This window comes from Dysidea avara, chromosome 1 (assembly GCF_963678975.1).
Source record: "Dysidea avara chromosome 1, odDysAvar1.4, whole genome shotgun sequence".
In the NCBI taxonomy this organism is placed as follows: domain Eukaryota; kingdom Metazoa; phylum Porifera; class Demospongiae; order Dictyoceratida; family Dysideidae; genus Dysidea; species Dysidea avara.
In genome coordinates, this window is record NC_089272.1 from 12,689,468 (window position 1) to 12,707,818 (window position 18,351).

Below are 18,351 nucleotides of genomic sequence, written 5' to 3' on the forward strand. Positions count from 1 at the left end.
GAAGAATCTTCACAGCGAATTTGATGCCTGTGTAAGCAGCCAGTATCTCAGAATAAGAAAAATGTATGGGTTAACTTTGAGGGACTATAGTGCGTGAATGAAGCAAGGTACAATCTTATACTTTGGTCTCTATAGTAGAAAGTTAGATCAATCTTCAAAGCAGTAGTTTAGATTCCTGTAGCTTTCTTTTTGCCTATACCAAAAATAAAACAACAGCATTTGTGTGGCTTCAGAAAGGCGCTAGCACCCTTAGTGCAGCTGTTGTGTGGTTACAGTACACCAGAGGGTTGGCAATGATACATTTGTGATCACTCCCTTGGATTGTGAGAATGTATACTATCTCCTGGCAACCAAGTGACTGTTATTGTTGATAGCATGCTAGCTCAGCCTTAGGTTCCCTCCGTGCTCTGGTTAGACACTGTTTCTGACAAATTGCATTATGGTCAGTCATCTATGCAATTTTACTGGATTTTGTCTGGTGTCTGGACTGGACTTTATCATAGTTAGCACAAACCTAATTTTACAGTAGAATGCAATAAATGCAATAGATGAAATGTTTACAAAATCGGGAAAAAATTCCATATTTTTTTAGCGCTTGTTTCACAGTGAAGGAAGGTGGTAATGGCAAATAACTTGGTAGCATCGTGATCCCCAAAACAAGAGGAGTTCGGAAATCTCTGTTTCGTGTCATTGCTCCTAAGGAGACGGAATATATGAGCTTTGCACATTGGACGAGCGATTCACTATTGTTTTTTTTTTTCTCACGTTTTCGCCTTCTCCCTGGTTGTAGAAAAGGCCTAGAAAACAAAACTTACCCAGCAATGAATTCGCCTGTTCATGGAGAATCCGATGTAGGTTATGACTGTTTAATTAAATGCCTGTTTTTATTTTCTGTATTGTCATTGTACATATCAATTTTCCTGTTGTTGCCACTTTGTAATGCTGTATCTTTGAAAGTTCAAAGCCTCCAAAGTTGCCATCAAGGCGCAACCTATCATGTGAACCAGGATACCATGGCCCACTCAACCTGGGATACTGTGCTTTGTAGTGACTAAACTGTTTGCAAATAAAAACACAGGCCTAGTCTGTTACCCACAGACTGCTGCATGGGAAGACCAGGTTGCAACAACGGTGGTGGAAGAGGCATCAGCAGTCGTGATGGAGGGAGCCGCTGTATGCTAAATACTGGGGAGTTGTTGGGACAGTGTATTTGCTGGTTTCTCTGACACCTCAGATTTCCTGTATTGGGCCACCTTGTATTCAGCCTCCTTGTCCACTAGCTTAATATGTTGTCTCCCAGTCACCACTGGGTCTGGGATTTTTTTCTGCATTCTTCAATGTTTCAGTTACATGTTTCTGACTCCCTGTATTCACAGGCTTTAACCTTCTCACAGGTCCCTAATGGGAAATAAACTATATGGTCTTTGGCATTCTGTGGAGAGGTTCCCCTCTTGTATGCCACCACTGCCCTCCAGCTGAACTTGGACTAATCTGTGATACAGATGTGTGACACAGATGTGTGTCTTCCAGAGTGTCCATACCAGCGTTGAAACCGGGTCACTACTGCTGACCCGGATGTGACCTGGATTAATTAAAGCCGAGGCGTGCGATAAGAGCTATGTTTCAGCTAGTCTCGAACGAGCGAGACTATGTTTTGAGCGTTCGATTCGTGTTGAGTAAACAGGGGCGGATCCAGACTTTTAAAAAGGGGGTTCCACTTTGGAATTGCAACTTCAGCCTAGCTGTAGGTTGAAGACCAAAAAAAAAAAGGTCATCACCTATTAACAATAGCTACCCCTTACCATAGATACCCTCAGTTTCGTGCTACATACTGCACTTACTAATAAATGGGTGTGACTGAGCGTATGTTTGTAACGCGATAAGTGGGCGTGGCTCACGAAAGAGCTACGTGATAGCATTTATAAGTTTCCACATCGTCAAACGAACAATTTCGTTTCTCACGTGATCCAATCCGGGTCAGACCCGGATAATTTGTAAACCGGGTCGGACCCGGATGACCCGGAGAAAATGTGACCCGGACGACCCAACCCGGTTTCAATGCTGGTCCATACCTTCCTTTAGCTCTTTCCAAGCATATTAGCTTCTTTGTCATTAGGAATGAACTTATTTTCTTGGCAGCCATCTCAATCCTGTCTCCCACCTCTACACTAAAGTAAAACTGTTCCTTGTGATGTTTTCTATGGAACTCAAGAGAGCAGTCCATTGTGTCCTTTTATGGGCATCTTCCTGTGGAGTTGCCACCTCCTGCTCCAGCCTTGCAAACTTTGAACTGGGTTGCTGCTTGACAGTGCCAACGAGACTCTCATTAGCTCATCTTCATAATGGTTGACATTTGAAGTTGCTGGTATCCTGCACTTGGATAATAAACAGCTTAACACATCCATAGATACTGTCACCTTAATTTACACGCGCAATGACTTACACATTGTTCAAATCCTGAAGGAGGCTTTGCTTAACTTTATTTGTCTTGAACAATACTAGTGACTGTCAGGGCTCAATCCAGGATATTAAGCTAGGGGGGGCAAAGTAAGTTGTTTTGGAATGTAGGAGGGGCATTTGGTTTTAGTAGTTTAATAGGAATATGAGGATCACAGGGGCGTCGGAAGCAATCTGTTACTGGTCCGGCTCAGATTGTGAGAGAGTCATGATGACTTGTTCAGTGGGCAGTGTGCGAAGCACACTCAGCGAAATGCGAAGCATGAGCCCTCTAGGGGGGTCTGGGGGCATGCCCCCCCCCCCCCCCCCCCCCCAGAAAAATTTTGAAATTTAAGCCATTTGAAATTGAATTTGGAAGCAATTCTGACTGAAATTATTAATGATTAGCGTTAATTGAAACCTATTATTGACTGCTTTATTGAAGTATTACACTGACTGTTCTATTAGAGTGTCACGTTGAATGCTCTATTAGAGTATATCGATCTTTTGTTACTAAAATGTGGTCCGGCCAAAACCGGACCAACCGGACCGGTTCCGACGCCCCTGCTACTATAAGTCACACTCCGAATTGCGAAGTATAAGGTTTCTAGGGAGTCTGGGGGCATGCCCACAGGCCCTCCAGGAAAATTTTGAAAAATTAGGTGTGAATATACATGATTTTGGTGAATTTTTACCGTGATGCCACTGAATATGACCATTTGATAATACAACTTAGGGAAAGATCATCAATTTTCACTTCTAACTAAACTTATAGAGAATACTGTAGGTGAAGGCAAGCTAGTTGGTAACTTTGCATTGACTGACACATATACTACACATGACACATACAGTAATATTCTACAGTAAATACTAATATTAATTAACAAAATTCTGGTAACACAATTACAAGTGTTCTTAATTAGTGTGACTGTCAAGGGACAACAGTTTAGTTTTTAAATTTTATCATGTGGCTTTGAAGAATACTAGCACTGCAGGATGTCTAGACAGCTGAACCTTGCAAGGAAGCTGTTTGTAGTCTGTGTGTGGTTTGTCAACAATATTAATTTTATTTGAGTCAGCATTTCCTGTACATAAAGAGCATACCCACAGCCATAGTTTTCTTTTTAGTGTGAATCAAACTGAATTGTTTAGTGTGAACTTTAGTGCCAGTGATGAGTGGTATTCTCAAGTTTTTACAGACAAAAACAGCTTATACTGCAAGTTCTAGTTCCTCTAAAGATGTAGAACCTGCCAGTGATTCTTCAGATTCAGAGCTTGATGAATCTGGGCCACCCAATAAGAAAACTTGTAGAGACAAGTCTAGACCCTTGAAAAGCAAAAGGAAGTATTCAAAGAATTGGGAGAAAGATTTTTACTGGTTAGTTTATGATGAGGACATTGATGGTGCTTTTTGCAAGGTTTGTAAACAAGTAACAGCACAAAGGAACACACAACATACAGGAGGAGTTTGGGTTTCAAAGCCATTTACAAACTGGAAAAAGGCAACTGAAAAGATGAGGGCTCATGAAAAAAGTACCCTTCATACTACAGCCACTCAAGCACTCCTTATTACATCAAATGAAGGCTTAATTGCTCACCAAATGCAGAGGATAGGAATGGTTGACAGAGAGAAAAATAGAAATGCTATGAAAGCACTAATAAGGTGCACACACTTTCTCACCCGTCATCACATTGCTCATACCACTAACTTTTCTGAGTTGGTTGATCTAGTTGTTTCTTGTGGTTCTAGAGAACTTCAAGTGTTTTTGGATAATGCCGCAAAAAATGCAGTCTACACGTCTCACAGAGCAGTGGCTGATTTTATAGAAGCGCTTGCTAAATGGGTTGAAGAATCTACATTAAAGAGGCTTCAAAGTGTACCTTTTTTTAGTGTTATGGCTGATGAGTGCACTGACGTTACTACTATTGAGGAGCTGTCAGTATTTTGCCGTTGGGAAGAAAATGGTGTGCCAGTTGAATGTTTTCTAGAAATCATCCCTTTAAAAAAAGCAGACGCTGAAAGCATATATTTGGCAATTGTGAAGTGTTTGAAAGAAAAGAACCTGCAAGTCAGCAATATTGTTGGAATGGGCTTTGATGGTGCTAGTACATTTTCTGGCAAGAAAACTGGTGTTCAGGCAAGATTAAAGAAACATTCGCCACATGCTTTATTTGTCCACTGCCACTGCCATATGCTCCAATTAGCTTGTGTGCAAGCTGCCAATAGCACACCTGGAATAAAGCATGTATATATTACACTGACAACACTATGGAAGTACTTTCATTACTCACCGAAACGAGCAGAATCATTGAAAGCGATTCAGAATGTGCTTGAACTACCTGAGCTAAAGGTCATCAAGCCATCTGACACCCGTTGGCTTGCTCATGAACAATGTGTGAAGGCAGTGAAGGCAAGCTACACTGCACTGGTTGTTACCCTGGATAGCAACTATGAAAATTTCCATGAACCAGAAGCATTAGGACTGCACAAGGCCTTATCTAAATTCACTAGCATTGCTGCTATCTATCTGCTTGATTACATCTTACCAAATGTGGCAAAACTCAGCAAAACAATGCAAACAAAGCAGCTTGATTTATCAGCTATCTACTCTTTAGTTGAGTCAGTTCTGCAGTCATTGGATGATGCCATTACTCCTGCAGCAAATTGGGTTTTGGAACTTTTAGACTCTGAAGATGACATTAAACAAGCAACAGGAGAAACTATCAGTATAGAAAAAATTCAAGCATTCCAGGAGAAAGTTGGCACACCATTCGTAGCCCTTTTAAAACAAAACATTTCGAATCGCTTTTCTTCTTGCAATATCCTCTCAGCATTGGCTATATTTGATCCTAAGAAAGTTCCAAGCTCGAATTCTTCTGAATTCTCTACTTATGGAAAAAAATCAATTGAAATCCTACTTCATCACTATGGAACAGAAAAACCTGCTTTGACTATAAACGATGAAAATACCATGAAATCCCCATTAATAAATGAAGAGGTGCATACTGAATGGATCACATTTCGTAGGCTATTAGCAGAGAAACCAAAGGATGACATTGCTTTACAACTTCAATATCTAATCACCGATGACATGTTAATTACAATGTTTCCTAATTTGCATAAATTAGCTACTGTTTGTGTGACAATTCCGGTCTCTACTGCCTCTGTCGAACGGAGCTTCTCCCAGATGAAGCTCATCAAAACACGACTTCGTAATTCATTGAATGAAGTCAGTCTATCACAGCTGATGAAAATAGCCATTGAATCACCTGAAAAACTTGACGATAGCCATTTAGAAGAAATTTTAGACATTTGGAATAAGAAACCACGTAGGATTTCTATTTAAGCATTTTATTATGTTATGAATTTGTTCGACAGTTTGGGTTTATATAACACATACATGGTACATGTAGATACATTTCCCCTAGGATTATACCTAAAGTTTTGCTACGTAACCAATGACATGATTATGTATCAAGGTTTAGGTATAATCCTAGGGGGGGCAATAGCTAACCCAGGGGAGGCGAGTGCCCCCCGCCCCCCCCCCCCCCCCCCCCCCCTAGATTAACCCCTGACTGTTCAATTAGAGTGTTTGTGGCACCAGTTGTACTTTCAGTGATAAGTAGACAACTAGTTGTGCCCTCATGCTTGTTGCTTATGTGCATGGTATTGTCCTATATTCTCCCCCACAGCTGAAGTACGCAAGGATGTTAGTGGTCAGTTCCACAATGCCATCTGTTGTGGAGACATTGAGGAGCGTGTGAAAGTATTAAGATCTGTTGGACAAGGTCAGTCATTTTGTATTATAGTATCAGTGTGGTTGTGTATGTAGTAAGTGTGTGTACACAAGGGTAATTGGAAATATGTAAACAATTTCCATAATTTTCTATTTCCTTACGTATAGATATCCTCCCGAGATGAGCACTAACATAATATGCAGAAAGGCTTTGATTTACATTAATAATATTATTGTCATAAATTATATTCTCTTTTTGTATACAGTACTCTTATTTCCTTGTAGACATGTTGGCCTACCTCACAGCTAAGACGCATGGGTTAGAAGAAGAGGCTGAAAACATTGCAGCCAGTCTGGGACTAGGGCCTGATGAGGTAGTGTTTGTTTATATATTGCTTAGTTGTAATAGTAGTCTACTATGTGTGTCATAGGAGTGACCATGTCACAATTGTAAACTACCAACTGTATTATATCTGTGTATGTACCACTCTGCGTGGGCAGTTCAAAGACGCTGCGAGTGTTTTAATTCATATATAGCACTGCTGCACTAACCACAGCAAGTGCATTATAACTTATAATGCACTGACTGCAGTGCAATATATTTATATTGGACTAAGGCCGCTACGACACCTCACCTAATAGGTGGCAAGACGCTACACTGTTTACTCGAATTCTTATATAGCCTAACATGCAAAATTCAATTGTGTGGCCATTCAGGGAACAGCACTACTATGTTATACATGCGATCTAAAAGCAGCCAATGGCAATCAAAGAGGCAAACACAGCAGGTAAAACTCTATTTATATATATAGATATATATAAACGTAGTTACACACCTTAATAGTTTGATCGAAGCTTCCACCTTAACAAATAGCTTTTTAAAAAAATAATATTATTCTAATTGATACTCACCATAACAATCAATTGTGGCGTTGCTATGTGATTGTATGGTCAAGGCCATGCTTGATACGTAATAATGTCGTTAGTTTTAGAGTGTCACAATCGATATCGGCCTTCTACCTTACAAAAGAAATGTAGCTGTAGCGTTGGATTTTTCCACCTATTAGGTGAGTGGTACATAACAGATATACAACATACACTTGTGTTCTGCCTGTATAAATGCACTCGTGCCCATTGTATAACTATATAAGGTCTACCTATTGCAACCTCCTGCTTAATAGTGTCTCAATTCTGTAGTGGTGGGTTAGAGTAAAAGATTGTATATAATTATATGCTTTACTATACAGGAGAAAATCATAAGAACAAAGTCCAAATATGGCTAGGCTTCCTGTTGCCATACTGTATTTATGCTCGTAATAAAATCAGTTGTGCTTCATCTTGTATTTCTTTGTTAAAATTTAATATGTGGTGTCTGTGAGTATGTGTAGGTAGTGAGTAATTTATGTGTTTGGAACTTATGAAGTTAATTTAAACTGTAACTTGTTCACAGTTACCCGCAGTCAAGCCAGATGCTAAACTATTACTACCTCCAATGCCAGTAAAACAGATGCAGTCAAATTGGCCACTACTCACAGTATCTAAGGGCTTCTTTGAGTCAGCAATGACAGCTAAAGGTGAGTAGTGTCTGTATATATTTCATGTTTTTCCTGTATACCTTGTACTTACAATTATTGAAAACATTTGCATACATGTAAGTATAATTTCATAAAATAAAACATTAATTTTGTGGATTTTTGTCTGTGGTGCACTTTTTATGTGAGCCAAGCTTGTCCAACTTTTGAAAATACGAAAATTATGTTATGCGAAATTTTGTTTTCAGATTTTCAGTATGTACAGTATTTGTACTATTGCAATTTTCTTAGCGAATAGGAGGTATTTTGTAAAACGTTCAGATTTTGACTTTCGTGAATGTGCAAGTGTATTTTATGCAAACATTTCTTGATTCCAGCGCATTTTAAATCCAACCTTCATTTTGTTGTACCACATAGCGTTTTCTTAAAAATCAGGTATGGGGTTTGTGTTAAGGAAGGATTAACCTTGCTGGAGGCAATTGTATGCATACATGTATCTGTTTGGGGAGTGGGATGAGATGATTGGGTTGTACCATGGCAGAACACTAACATGACATACCGTACAAAGTGTTTTTTTGTCACATTTTAGTAGACAATAAAGTAGTGTTAACTGACATTATTTCAACTAGGTGTACGTGTATGTACGTAGTAGTACTATACAGGCTTCCTCTACTAGTAATAAAATACTAGTGGGTAGTAGTGACACTTCAGTAGTCTGGTGTGTGTACCAGTAGTTGGTTGTGTGAAGATCACTAGTTAGTTGTTGTGTGAAGATACTACTACTACAAGAAGGAGACATGAACAGTGTAATGGATTTCTCTGGATCAGTAATCAACCAGGAGATAGTTGATGATGAGGGCTCTGTTCTTCCAGGATATGTTCCCTACCTATCCTTGGTGTTCAAGATGATCATTACGACAGCCATCTTACTACTGTCTGGGTGGGTGGTTTACACTATCAAAATCACAGGAAGTTTACACAAACCTCACAATATATTTGTGGCCAACCTGCTGATATCCGGTATGATAGCTACCCTGCTTCTCTCTGCTGTACCCTGTACCATGATGATCAGTTTTCAATTGGGAGTGGAGTCTTTCCTGGGTTGTTTTGCATGGCAGCTACGATTCCTTCCATTCCACGTCAACAACATATCATTGGTGATAATAGCAGCTGATAAGGTGTTAGCGATAACTTCTCCTTTCAAGCACAAGAGAATGATGTCAGCTCGTGTTATAGCTGCTGTCATCAGTGGATCATGGCTGTTAGCTGTTGTACCTACTGTCTATAACTTGGTTAATGTAAGCAAAGGTGTTGAAGTGCTGGAGTATGGTGCTTGCATAGTAGAAGAAAACTCGTTGCTTACATTTGCCCTTGCTTTTGTACTACCAATGATAACATCGTCAATTCTAATGGTAATTCTCAATGCTCACTTAACTATCAGAGCTTACCAGGTCCACAAGCAAATTGAGCGGGAGATGTCATTGTCTGGCCAGTCTGAGAATGTTATAACTTTGAAGAAGAAGCAACACAACATCAGACGTAACAGGAAGCCGATTATCACACTTCTTGTAGTTGTTTTCGGTAGCATATCTATTAATGTGGCCCTTGCTGCATTTTACCTTGTGGGAAGGCTGTGGATCACCTCGCCAACTTATCACGATGTCATGGAGTATGTCATTGCTCCAAATACAGGTTTAGTAGCGAGATTCATCCATCCACTCGTATATGGGCTATACTTTAAACAAGTTCGTAAACCAATGATAGCATGTTTGAAAAGATTTGTGAGGATGAGCAAAGTCAACTCAGTTGCTCCACAACCATGAAGGACCACATGAACATGACAATGTATTTTATTTATGTTATCAACGTACTGTGTATTGTAATTTGTAGATGCTGTACACTTTATTGTACACTTTATTGTACATGTGGTATGCTACAGTAGTATGGTATTTCTTAACCTGGTCATGTATGTTAGCGTTTGTCTTGTGATAGTATATTTTATTAATCACTGTGTATAGTACAGTAGTGCTGTACTCGTGTTATAGCTGCTGTCATCAGTAGATCATGGCTGTTAGCTGTTGTACCTACTGTCGATAACTTTGTTAATGTGGATGCTATGTCAGAATATGGTACTTGCTTAGTAGAAGGTAGTGCGTTGGTCTTTGTGTTTATATTACCTATCATCGATTGTTACCATAGTCATGTTCGCTTAGCCATCAAAGCTTACCAGGTTCACAAGCAGATTGATAAGGAAACAGCATTATCAGGTCAGTCTGATAGCTTAACAGCCTTGAAGAAGAAGCAGCGCAACATCAGACTCCACAGGAAGCTGATTGTCACACTACTTGTGATCATTCTGGACTTATCCCCTTGCTGTTTCCACCATTGCGTCTTGGGAAGATTTCTGGTTGACTTGCAAGTTTACCAACAATCCATGGAGTATATAATTGTTCCAAACACTTCCATCCACTTGTATATGGGTTGTAAGTTTGTGAGCCAATGATAGCATAAAGGCACATACATTGTTGGGGTCATTTCTTTTATAAAGTAATTCGCTACATGTAACTCTTTACTTTGAAGAAAGCTTAATGTATTTCTTTTACACAATCATGCATATATACACATCAGGCAAATAGAAAACTGAAACAAGTATAGCTAGTATGCTAAACAAGTATAGCTAGTATGTTAAACAAGTATAGCTAGTATGCTAAACAGCCAAAAGTTAAGCAGTTACAATAAGAAATGTCATAGTTGCAATTACAGTTATAGGAAGTGTTTGTTGTAACGCATTAGTAGGAGCATCAGCAAGTCTATTGCATTTAAGTGTCAGTACCAGGCTTAGCAGCCTCTCCACAGGAGCACTGGAGGACAGTGTGATGTGATACTTTAAAAACAATGCCTTTATAATTGGGTACTTGTGAAGGTAGTTTAGTTTCTTTGCAGTACTCAAGTAGTTGACAGCTTCTACTTTCTTAGTATCTGTCAAGGTACTTTCATCATCTGATTGAAATTCATGCTTGCTTCATCTTGTTCTGTTCTACTTTGTACTGTAGCACCCTCATTTTCCGCAAATTGGTTTTCTTCAACAAATCGACACATCTCATCAATAAGCATTTGCTTGTAACAGTCTTTCTTGCTTTATGTGTCTACCCACCGCAACTTGAATTTGGGCAAAGTTATGGTTGCAAGAATTACTTCTTTTAAATCAAAATGTTCTAAAGCAGTGCATCGAACCTTCAATAGAGTATGCTAAGCCAGATCTTTTTAAGGACTGTTTCTTAAGTGGGTAGAAGTGTTCCGTAAAAACATTTGTTTTCGCCTTGAAGAATGTCAAAATCTTTACTCTTACTAAAATCAGTACTCTTTTAAGAATGACCACTCTCTTTCAATGAAGCAGCGAAGGGTTAGTTTAGTACATAATTCATCTAATTCAACTGATGCAGTTTCTATAACTCATGCTACAGTATTGTAATTTGAATTCCAACGTGTTGGTGTTGGAACAATTAGTTTCCTTTTCAAAGTGGCTTCAACATTGTCTGATGTTAGTGTGGATTGACTGTCTTTGTTCCACAGTGCAGTACATTTGGCAAAAGAGCCTCTATATACTGTTCTTTCACTGTGTGGATTCACTTGGCTGCACATCTTTCGTGAGCTGGAAAATCATATTCTACTTGGGTTCTATCCATGTTATCTAATGCCAATGTATCATGCACATCTTCGAAGTTGGCTTCTTCCTCATTTGTACAACCTTCTTCTGGACAGTATTCTTAAACAATCTCTGTAGATGTTGAATCTGCGACAGAGAATGTTTTAAAAGCCTTTGACAACCATTGTTTTCCGGTAAGGTTGTAGCTACAATGAATTGACTCAATCTTTGAGGCTAAGATATCATAGGTACGATGACCAATTAATCTGGTACAGGAAATAACAGCCTTGCAACGTGAGTACTATTAGTTTTGTGTGGACAGCTCGCAACGAAAACTTTTTCAGCATGACGGTGCACTGGATCAACCCCATCACGCTCTTTTCCATCATGTCAAAAGCTTTATCTAAATGTGCCGTGAAAGACTTTCTGTCTGGCAATGATACTTCAGCTGAAGACATACCACTTATTAACTTTCTGATTCAATCGTGGAAATGGCAACATATCTCAGATTACGTACTCCGATATTTAAGCTTTTGGTGGAATTGCACTTCTGCTAACAAAATAACCACCGTCTTTTTGCTTGTGGTTCCACAATTTCAACACGTACATAGAATGATGCTGTCTTCACTCTGTTTGTTACAGCAGAAGGTCCTTCTATAGCAGCTACAATATGACAATAGCAAAACAATGTGTAAAAATGTGACAAAACATGCCACTGCTATAACCCATATGATCTCAACGATGGGCATAATTTGGAATGTTGGTCATGTGGGCAGACATTAGTGATGCACAACAACATCACAGGTGACATGTTACATTTTAGCTTGCTGCGTTACTTTTCATGATTTGTACGTAGTTGTTTCAGAAAGTAATTTTACTGCATGGTACACAATATTACTTTGTTACGTAATGCATTGTATTAGTAGCATGTTACTTCTCCCTGTGAAGTAATGCAAGGTATATTACTGCTAACACATTAGATTACCGTGTTACTTTTATAAGTGTATTAATAACATGATGATTACTAATGTACTTGAATAATCACCTTTCGTCTCAGATGTTGCTTCTTCAGACACCTTGACTACATTTTCTGCCAATATCCTTTGTTAAGCTTGTAATTCTGTATGTGGCTGGCAGTCTCAGGGTTTTTGCTCTGCATGATAAGTGTTACTATTCTCCCTTGTGGCTGCATCTTGTATCAAGACATACCGTAGGAAATTGAGTTATGCTTGGATTTGTTGAGAAGTATTTACCTGTAAATGGAGATGGTGGCCTAACAATGACCTTCCACAGCTCAATATTTGTACAATTGCTGGCTGTATAAGAACCCCGTCCTATATAATCATTTGTAGAGTGTGTGCAAGGGCTGCAGACTGTATGTTTGAAATAAAAGCTATATGCATAGCCTTATTGCATTTGAAACTATATTTGAGATGCCACCATTGTTGACTTTTTCCTCATCAGTAATATTTTTTTCTACTAAGCTTAGCACTTTCTCAACAGCTAATCGAAAAAAGGTTTCATGAACATTTTGAAATTTTTTCATGGATTAGAAATAAAGTTGGAGTTACAAGTTACTCTTTGATAATGACATGCTTGAACAGCAGCACAGATACATAGAAATCACCTAGCTAAAAGGTTGTATCATAGGATAGTAACTTTGGCAAAGTACAGTCAACTGCTGCACATGCAATAATTTTCTCACAGTCCAAAATCTATGTACAAGTCTTCCTGTATAGAACCTGTATTTGATTTCCAGGGGGGTAAGCCTTGCTTCAAGGTGGTTCATTCTTTCCTGTTTAATGCAAATGTGAAGCAACTTTTTGAAGTTACTGTAAATGTCTTTTCCAATAGGATTAAGCATCTGAAATACAATGTACAGTTCTTGGGCAGGGATAACCAATTCTCTCAAGTAGAAGAGGGATGTATCCCTTATGTATGCATATGGAAGTGTACGGCAGCTTTTTTTGTGTTTTATCAAAACAGTTTTGCATGATATAATGTTCAGGGCTGGTAGCAACAATATGACTATTCAGGTTTTGTTCAGATCACTGGATACTATTACTTATTATACTCCAAGAAAAGAGTTCATGTCACTTGTATCTAATCCAAAACAGCCAAGCTGTAAAAAAAGTGTGCGGCCCTCAGAAAGGCTATGGTGAAAAAAGATGTGAAATCCAAGGTGGCGGCCAAGAAATGGCTGTGATGGTAGGTTAGTGGTAAAAATTTTAATAATGACAATTCAGGTGAATTTTTGTGCCGCTTCACAAAAATTCACCTGAATTGTCGTTATTAAAATTTTTACCACTAACCTACCATCACAGCCATTTCTTGGCCGCCACCTTGGATTTCACATCTTTTTTCACCATAGCCTTTCTGAGGGCCGCACACTTTTTTTACAGCTTGGCTGTTTTGGATTAGATTTCATTTCTTTTTGTATTTGTATACCCCAAAGCCGGCCTATGGCCAGCTTTGGGACTTTTTTAACCTATGTTTTTTTCTTTACTACAGGAAGAAGAAAAGATGAAGTAGATGTACTTTAAATATTTTATCAGTAAATGTACAAATTATATATACTGTATAATACATATGTGACCGGATTTGCGAAAAGGGGTCCAATTTGCCAACTTTGACAATTGATAACTTCAGATTGGAAAGAGCTATTGCCTTGATATTTGGGCAGTGGTGAGCACCACTATAGCTGAATACATGGTGAAATGTTCAGGTTAATAATTATGTTACTTGAACACTGAGTTATGGTCTCCAACATTTACGGAATTGGATGTGTGTGGAAGACCCCTTTTCGCAAATCCGGTCACATATATTGATTACAGAAATCTCCATGGTGGTTTCTTTGTAACTGAACGCTCTACAAGGTGACTTCTTCTAATTGCTCTCTCTACAGGGTGAATTGTTTGTAGCTGAACGATCTACAAGGTAACTTCTTCTAGCTGATCTCTCTACAGGTGATGTGTTTGTAGCTGAATTTTGTATAGGTGATTTGTTTGCAGCTGAGCTCTTTACAGAATGGTTTCTTTGTAGCTGAACTCTCTAAAAGGTAACTTCTTCTAACTGATCTTTCTACAGGGCAATTTGTTTCTGGCAGAATTTTCTACAGGGTGATTTCTTTGCAGCTGAACTCTCTACATGGTGGTTTCTTTGTAGCTGAACTCTCTACAAGGTAATTTCTTCTAGCTGATCTCTCTACAGGGAGATTTGTTTGTAGCTGAACTATCTACAAGGTAACTTCTTATAGCTGATCTCTACAGGGTGATTTGTTCGTAGTTGAATTCTGTACAGGTGATTTGTTTGCAGCTGAGCTCTTTACAAAATGGTTTCTTTGTAGCTGAACTTTCTCCAAGGTAAGTTCTTCTAACTGATCTTTCTACAGGGTGATTTGTTTGTAGCTGAACTATCTACAAGGTAATTTCTTCTAGCTGATCTCTCTACAGGGCGATTTGTTTGTAGCTGAATTCTGTACAAGTGATTTGTTTGCAGCTGAGCTCTTTACAGAATAGTTTCTTTGTAGCTGAACTCTCTACAGGGTGATTTGTTTGTAGCTGAACTATCTACAAGGTAATTTCTTCTAGCTGATCTCTCTACAGGGCGATTTGTTTGTAGCTGAATTCTGTACAAGTGATTTGTTTGCAGCTGAGCTCTTTACAGAATAGTTTCTTTGTAGCTGAACTCTCTACAGGGTGATTTGTTTGTAGCTGAAATCCCTACAAGGTAACTTCTTCTAGCTGATCTCTCTACAGGGTGATTTGTTTGTAGCTGAACTCTCTACAGGTGATTTGTTTGTAGCTGAACTCTACAAGGCGATACTTCTAGGTGATTTCTCTACAGGATTCCTTGTTTCTAACTGAACTCTCAACAGGGTGATCTGTTCATAGCTGAACTTTCTACTGGGTGATTTGTTTGCAGCTGAACTCTCTAAATGGTGGTTTCTTTGTAGCTGAACTCTCTACAATGTGACTTCTTCTAGCTGAACTCTCTACAAGGTGACTTGTTTCTAGCTGATCTCTCTACAGGGTGACTTGTTTCTAGCTGAACTCTCTACAGGTGATTTGTTTGTAGCTGAACTCTCTACATGGTGGTTTCGTTGTAGCTGAACTCTCTACAAGGTAACTTCTTCTAGCTTATCTTTTTCACTGCATATTTGTTTGTAGCTGAGTTCTCTACAGGGTGATTTGTTTGCAGCTGAACTCTCTACATGGGAGTTTCATTGTAGCTGAACTCTCTACAATGTGACTTCTTCTAGCTGAACTCTCTACAGGGTGACTTGTTTCTAGCTGAACTCTCTACAGGTGATTTGTTTGCAGCTGAACTCTCTACATGGTGGTTTCTTTGTAGCTGAACTCTCTACAAGGTAACTTCTTCTAGCCGATCTTTGTACAAGGTGATTGAGTTTTTTGCAGCTGAACTCTTTACATGGTGGTTGCTTTGTAGCTGAACTCTCTAAAAGGTGACTTCTTCTAGCTGAACTCTCTACAGGATGATTTGTTTGCAGCTGGATTCTCTACGTGGTAGTTTCTTTGTAGCTGAACTCTCTACAATGTGACTTCTTCTAGCTGAACTCTCTACAGGGTGACTTGTTTCTAGCTGATCTCTCTACAGGGTGACTTGTTTCTAGCTGAATTCTCTACAGGTGATTTTTTTGCAGCTGAACTCTCTACATGGTGGTTTCTTTGTAGCTGAACTCTCTACAAGGTAACTTCTTCTAGCTGATCTTTCTACAGGGTGATTTGTTTGTAGCTGAATTCTCTACAGGGTGATTTATTTGCAGCTTAACTCTCTACAAGGTGACTTCTTCTAGCTGAACTCTCTACAGAGTGATTGATTTTTTTTGCAGCTGAACTCTCTACATGGTGGTTTCTTTGTAACTTAACTCTCTACAGGGTGATTTGTTTGTAGCTGAACTTTCTACAGGGTGATCTGTTCATAGCTGAACTCCCTATAAAGTAACTTCTTCTAGCTAATCTTTCTACAGGGCGATTTGTTTGTAGCTGAGTTCTCTACAGGGTGATTTGTTTGCAGCTGAACTCTACATGGTAGCTTCTTTGTAGCTCTACAATGTTACTTCTTCTAGCTGAACTCTCTACAAGGTGACTTGTTTCTAGCTGATCTCTCTACAGGGTGACTTGTTTCTAGCTGAACTCTCTACAGGTGATTTGTTTGCAGCTGAACTCTCTACATGATTGTTTCTTTGTAGCTGAACTCTCTACAAGGTAATTTCTTCTAGCTGATCTCTCTACAGGCCGATTTGTTTGTAGCTGAACTCTCTACATGATGGTTTCTTTGTAGCTGAACTCTCTACAAGGTGATTTCTTCTATAGCTGATCTTTCTACAGGGTGATTTGTTTGTAGTTAAACTCTCTACACGATAGATTCTTTGTAGCTGAACTCTCTACAAGGTGATTTCTTCTATAGCTGATCTTTCTACAGGGTGATTTGTTTGTACCTGAACTATCTACATGATGGTTTCTTTGTAGCTGAACTCTCTACAAGGTAACTTCTTCTAGCTGATCTCTCTACAGGACAATTTGTTTGTACCTGAACTCTCACATGATTGTTTCTTTGAAGCTGAACTCTCTACGAGGTGATTTCTTCTAGCTGATCTTTCTACAGGGTGATTTGTTTGTAGCAGAACTCTCTACAAGGAAACTTCTTCTAGCTGATCTCTCTACAGGGAGATTTGTTTGTAGCTGAACTCTCTATACATGATTTGTTTGCGGCTGAATTCTCTACATGATGGTTTCTTTGTAGCTGAACTCTCTACAAGGTAACTTCTTCTAGCTGATCTCTTTACAGGGTGAATTGTTTGTAGCAGAACGATCTACAAGGTAACTTCTTCTTACTTATCTCTCTACAGGGTGATTTGTTTGTAGCTGAACTTTTTACAAGGAAACCTCTTTTAACTGAGCTCTGTACAGGGTGAATTGTTTGTAGCTGAACTATCTACAAGGTAACTTCTTCTAGCTGATCTCTCTACAGGATGATTTGTTTGTAGCTGAACTATCTACAAGGTAACTTCTTCTAGCTGATCTCTCTACAGGGTGATTTGTTTGTAGCTGAATTCTGTATAGGTGATTTGTTTGCAGCTGAGCTCTTTACAGAATGGTTTCTTTGTAGCTGAACTCTCTACAAGGTAACTTCTTCTAGCTGATGTATCTACAGGGTCACTAGTTTGTAGCTGAATTCTCTACATGGTGGTTTCTTTGTAACTGAACTATCTACAAGGTGACATCTTCTAGCTGATCTTTCAACAGGGTGATTTGTTTGTATTTGAACTCTCTACAAGAAATCTTCTTCTAACTGATGTTTTAACAGGGTGAATTGTTTGTAGCTGAACTCTCTACAGGGTGATTTGTTTGTAGCTGATCTCTATACAGGTTACTTATTTCTAACTGATCTCTTTAATTCTGTTCAGGGTGACTGCTCTATTAGGATGACTGCTCTATTAGAGTATCTCGATCTCGCACTTGCTACACCAAGTTGGATTTCGTGTTATAACTCCGTGGCTTTAAGTCTGATTCTTCTACACCATTGAAGAGCCTTTCTAAGATGGTAACTCCATCTGTACAGCGATTTTCAAAGCATTACCCCAAGTGGTTTACCTGGTAGGCGTGGCAAGCATAATAATAATAATAATAATAAAATAAAAATATTAAAAATTAGCTAATCTCGATTGCGTAATTGTTACACACTGTTGATTTTTTCGCTGTATCTTCCTGGTTTTTAGCTCGATTTCTTTCAAACCACAAAAGGTTTGAGGTTCAATAGTTAACCTATTCACCCACCGATTTTCAGCTTCTTCCCATACGCGGTTTACCCTGTAGGCGTGACAACATATTGGTGTTATTTTTCGTGCATAATCGCTCATAACTCTTTGTCTGTTTATGGTATTCCAGCCAAAGTTGGTACCAAGATGCGCCTTTATACCCCCCTTCTGTGTGCCAAATTTCAAGGCAATCGGATAACGCGTTCGAGTTTTATAGCA

The 18,351-nt window shown here is 39.0% G+C and overlaps 2 protein-coding genes across 3 annotated transcripts in view; both read left to right on the forward strand.

Moving 5' to 3' along the window:
* The window catches only part of LOC136256936 (coatomer subunit alpha-like), a 90,171-nt gene that overhangs the window by 14,297 nt on the left and 57,523 nt on the right, over positions 1 to 18,351 (forward strand). For both annotated transcript variants that reach the window (XM_066050014.1, XM_066050005.1), the window contains exons 24-26: positions 6,130 to 6,225; positions 6,459 to 6,547; positions 7,624 to 7,747. In XM_066050014.1, the coding sequence (XP_065906086.1) occupies positions 6,130 to 6,225; positions 6,459 to 6,547; positions 7,624 to 7,747 (309 nt within the window). The remainder of the gene's footprint in view (positions 1 to 6,129; positions 6,226 to 6,458; positions 6,548 to 7,623; positions 7,748 to 18,351) is intronic.
* Positions 7,764 to 9,662, forward strand: LOC136256978 (olfactory receptor 8H1-like). Its single transcript, XM_066050070.1, has one exon. The coding sequence runs from the start codon at positions 8,503 to 8,505 to the stop codon at positions 9,526 to 9,528; it is 1,026 nt and encodes a 341-aa protein (XP_065906142.1). The 5' UTR covers positions 7,764 to 8,502; the 3' UTR covers positions 9,529 to 9,662.

What these genes read in the sequence shown, in the direction of transcription:
- LOC136256978 (XM_066050070.1), top strand. Translation starts at nt 8,503, where the DNA reads ATGAACAGTGTAATGGATTTCTCTGGATCAGTAATCAACCAGGAGATA.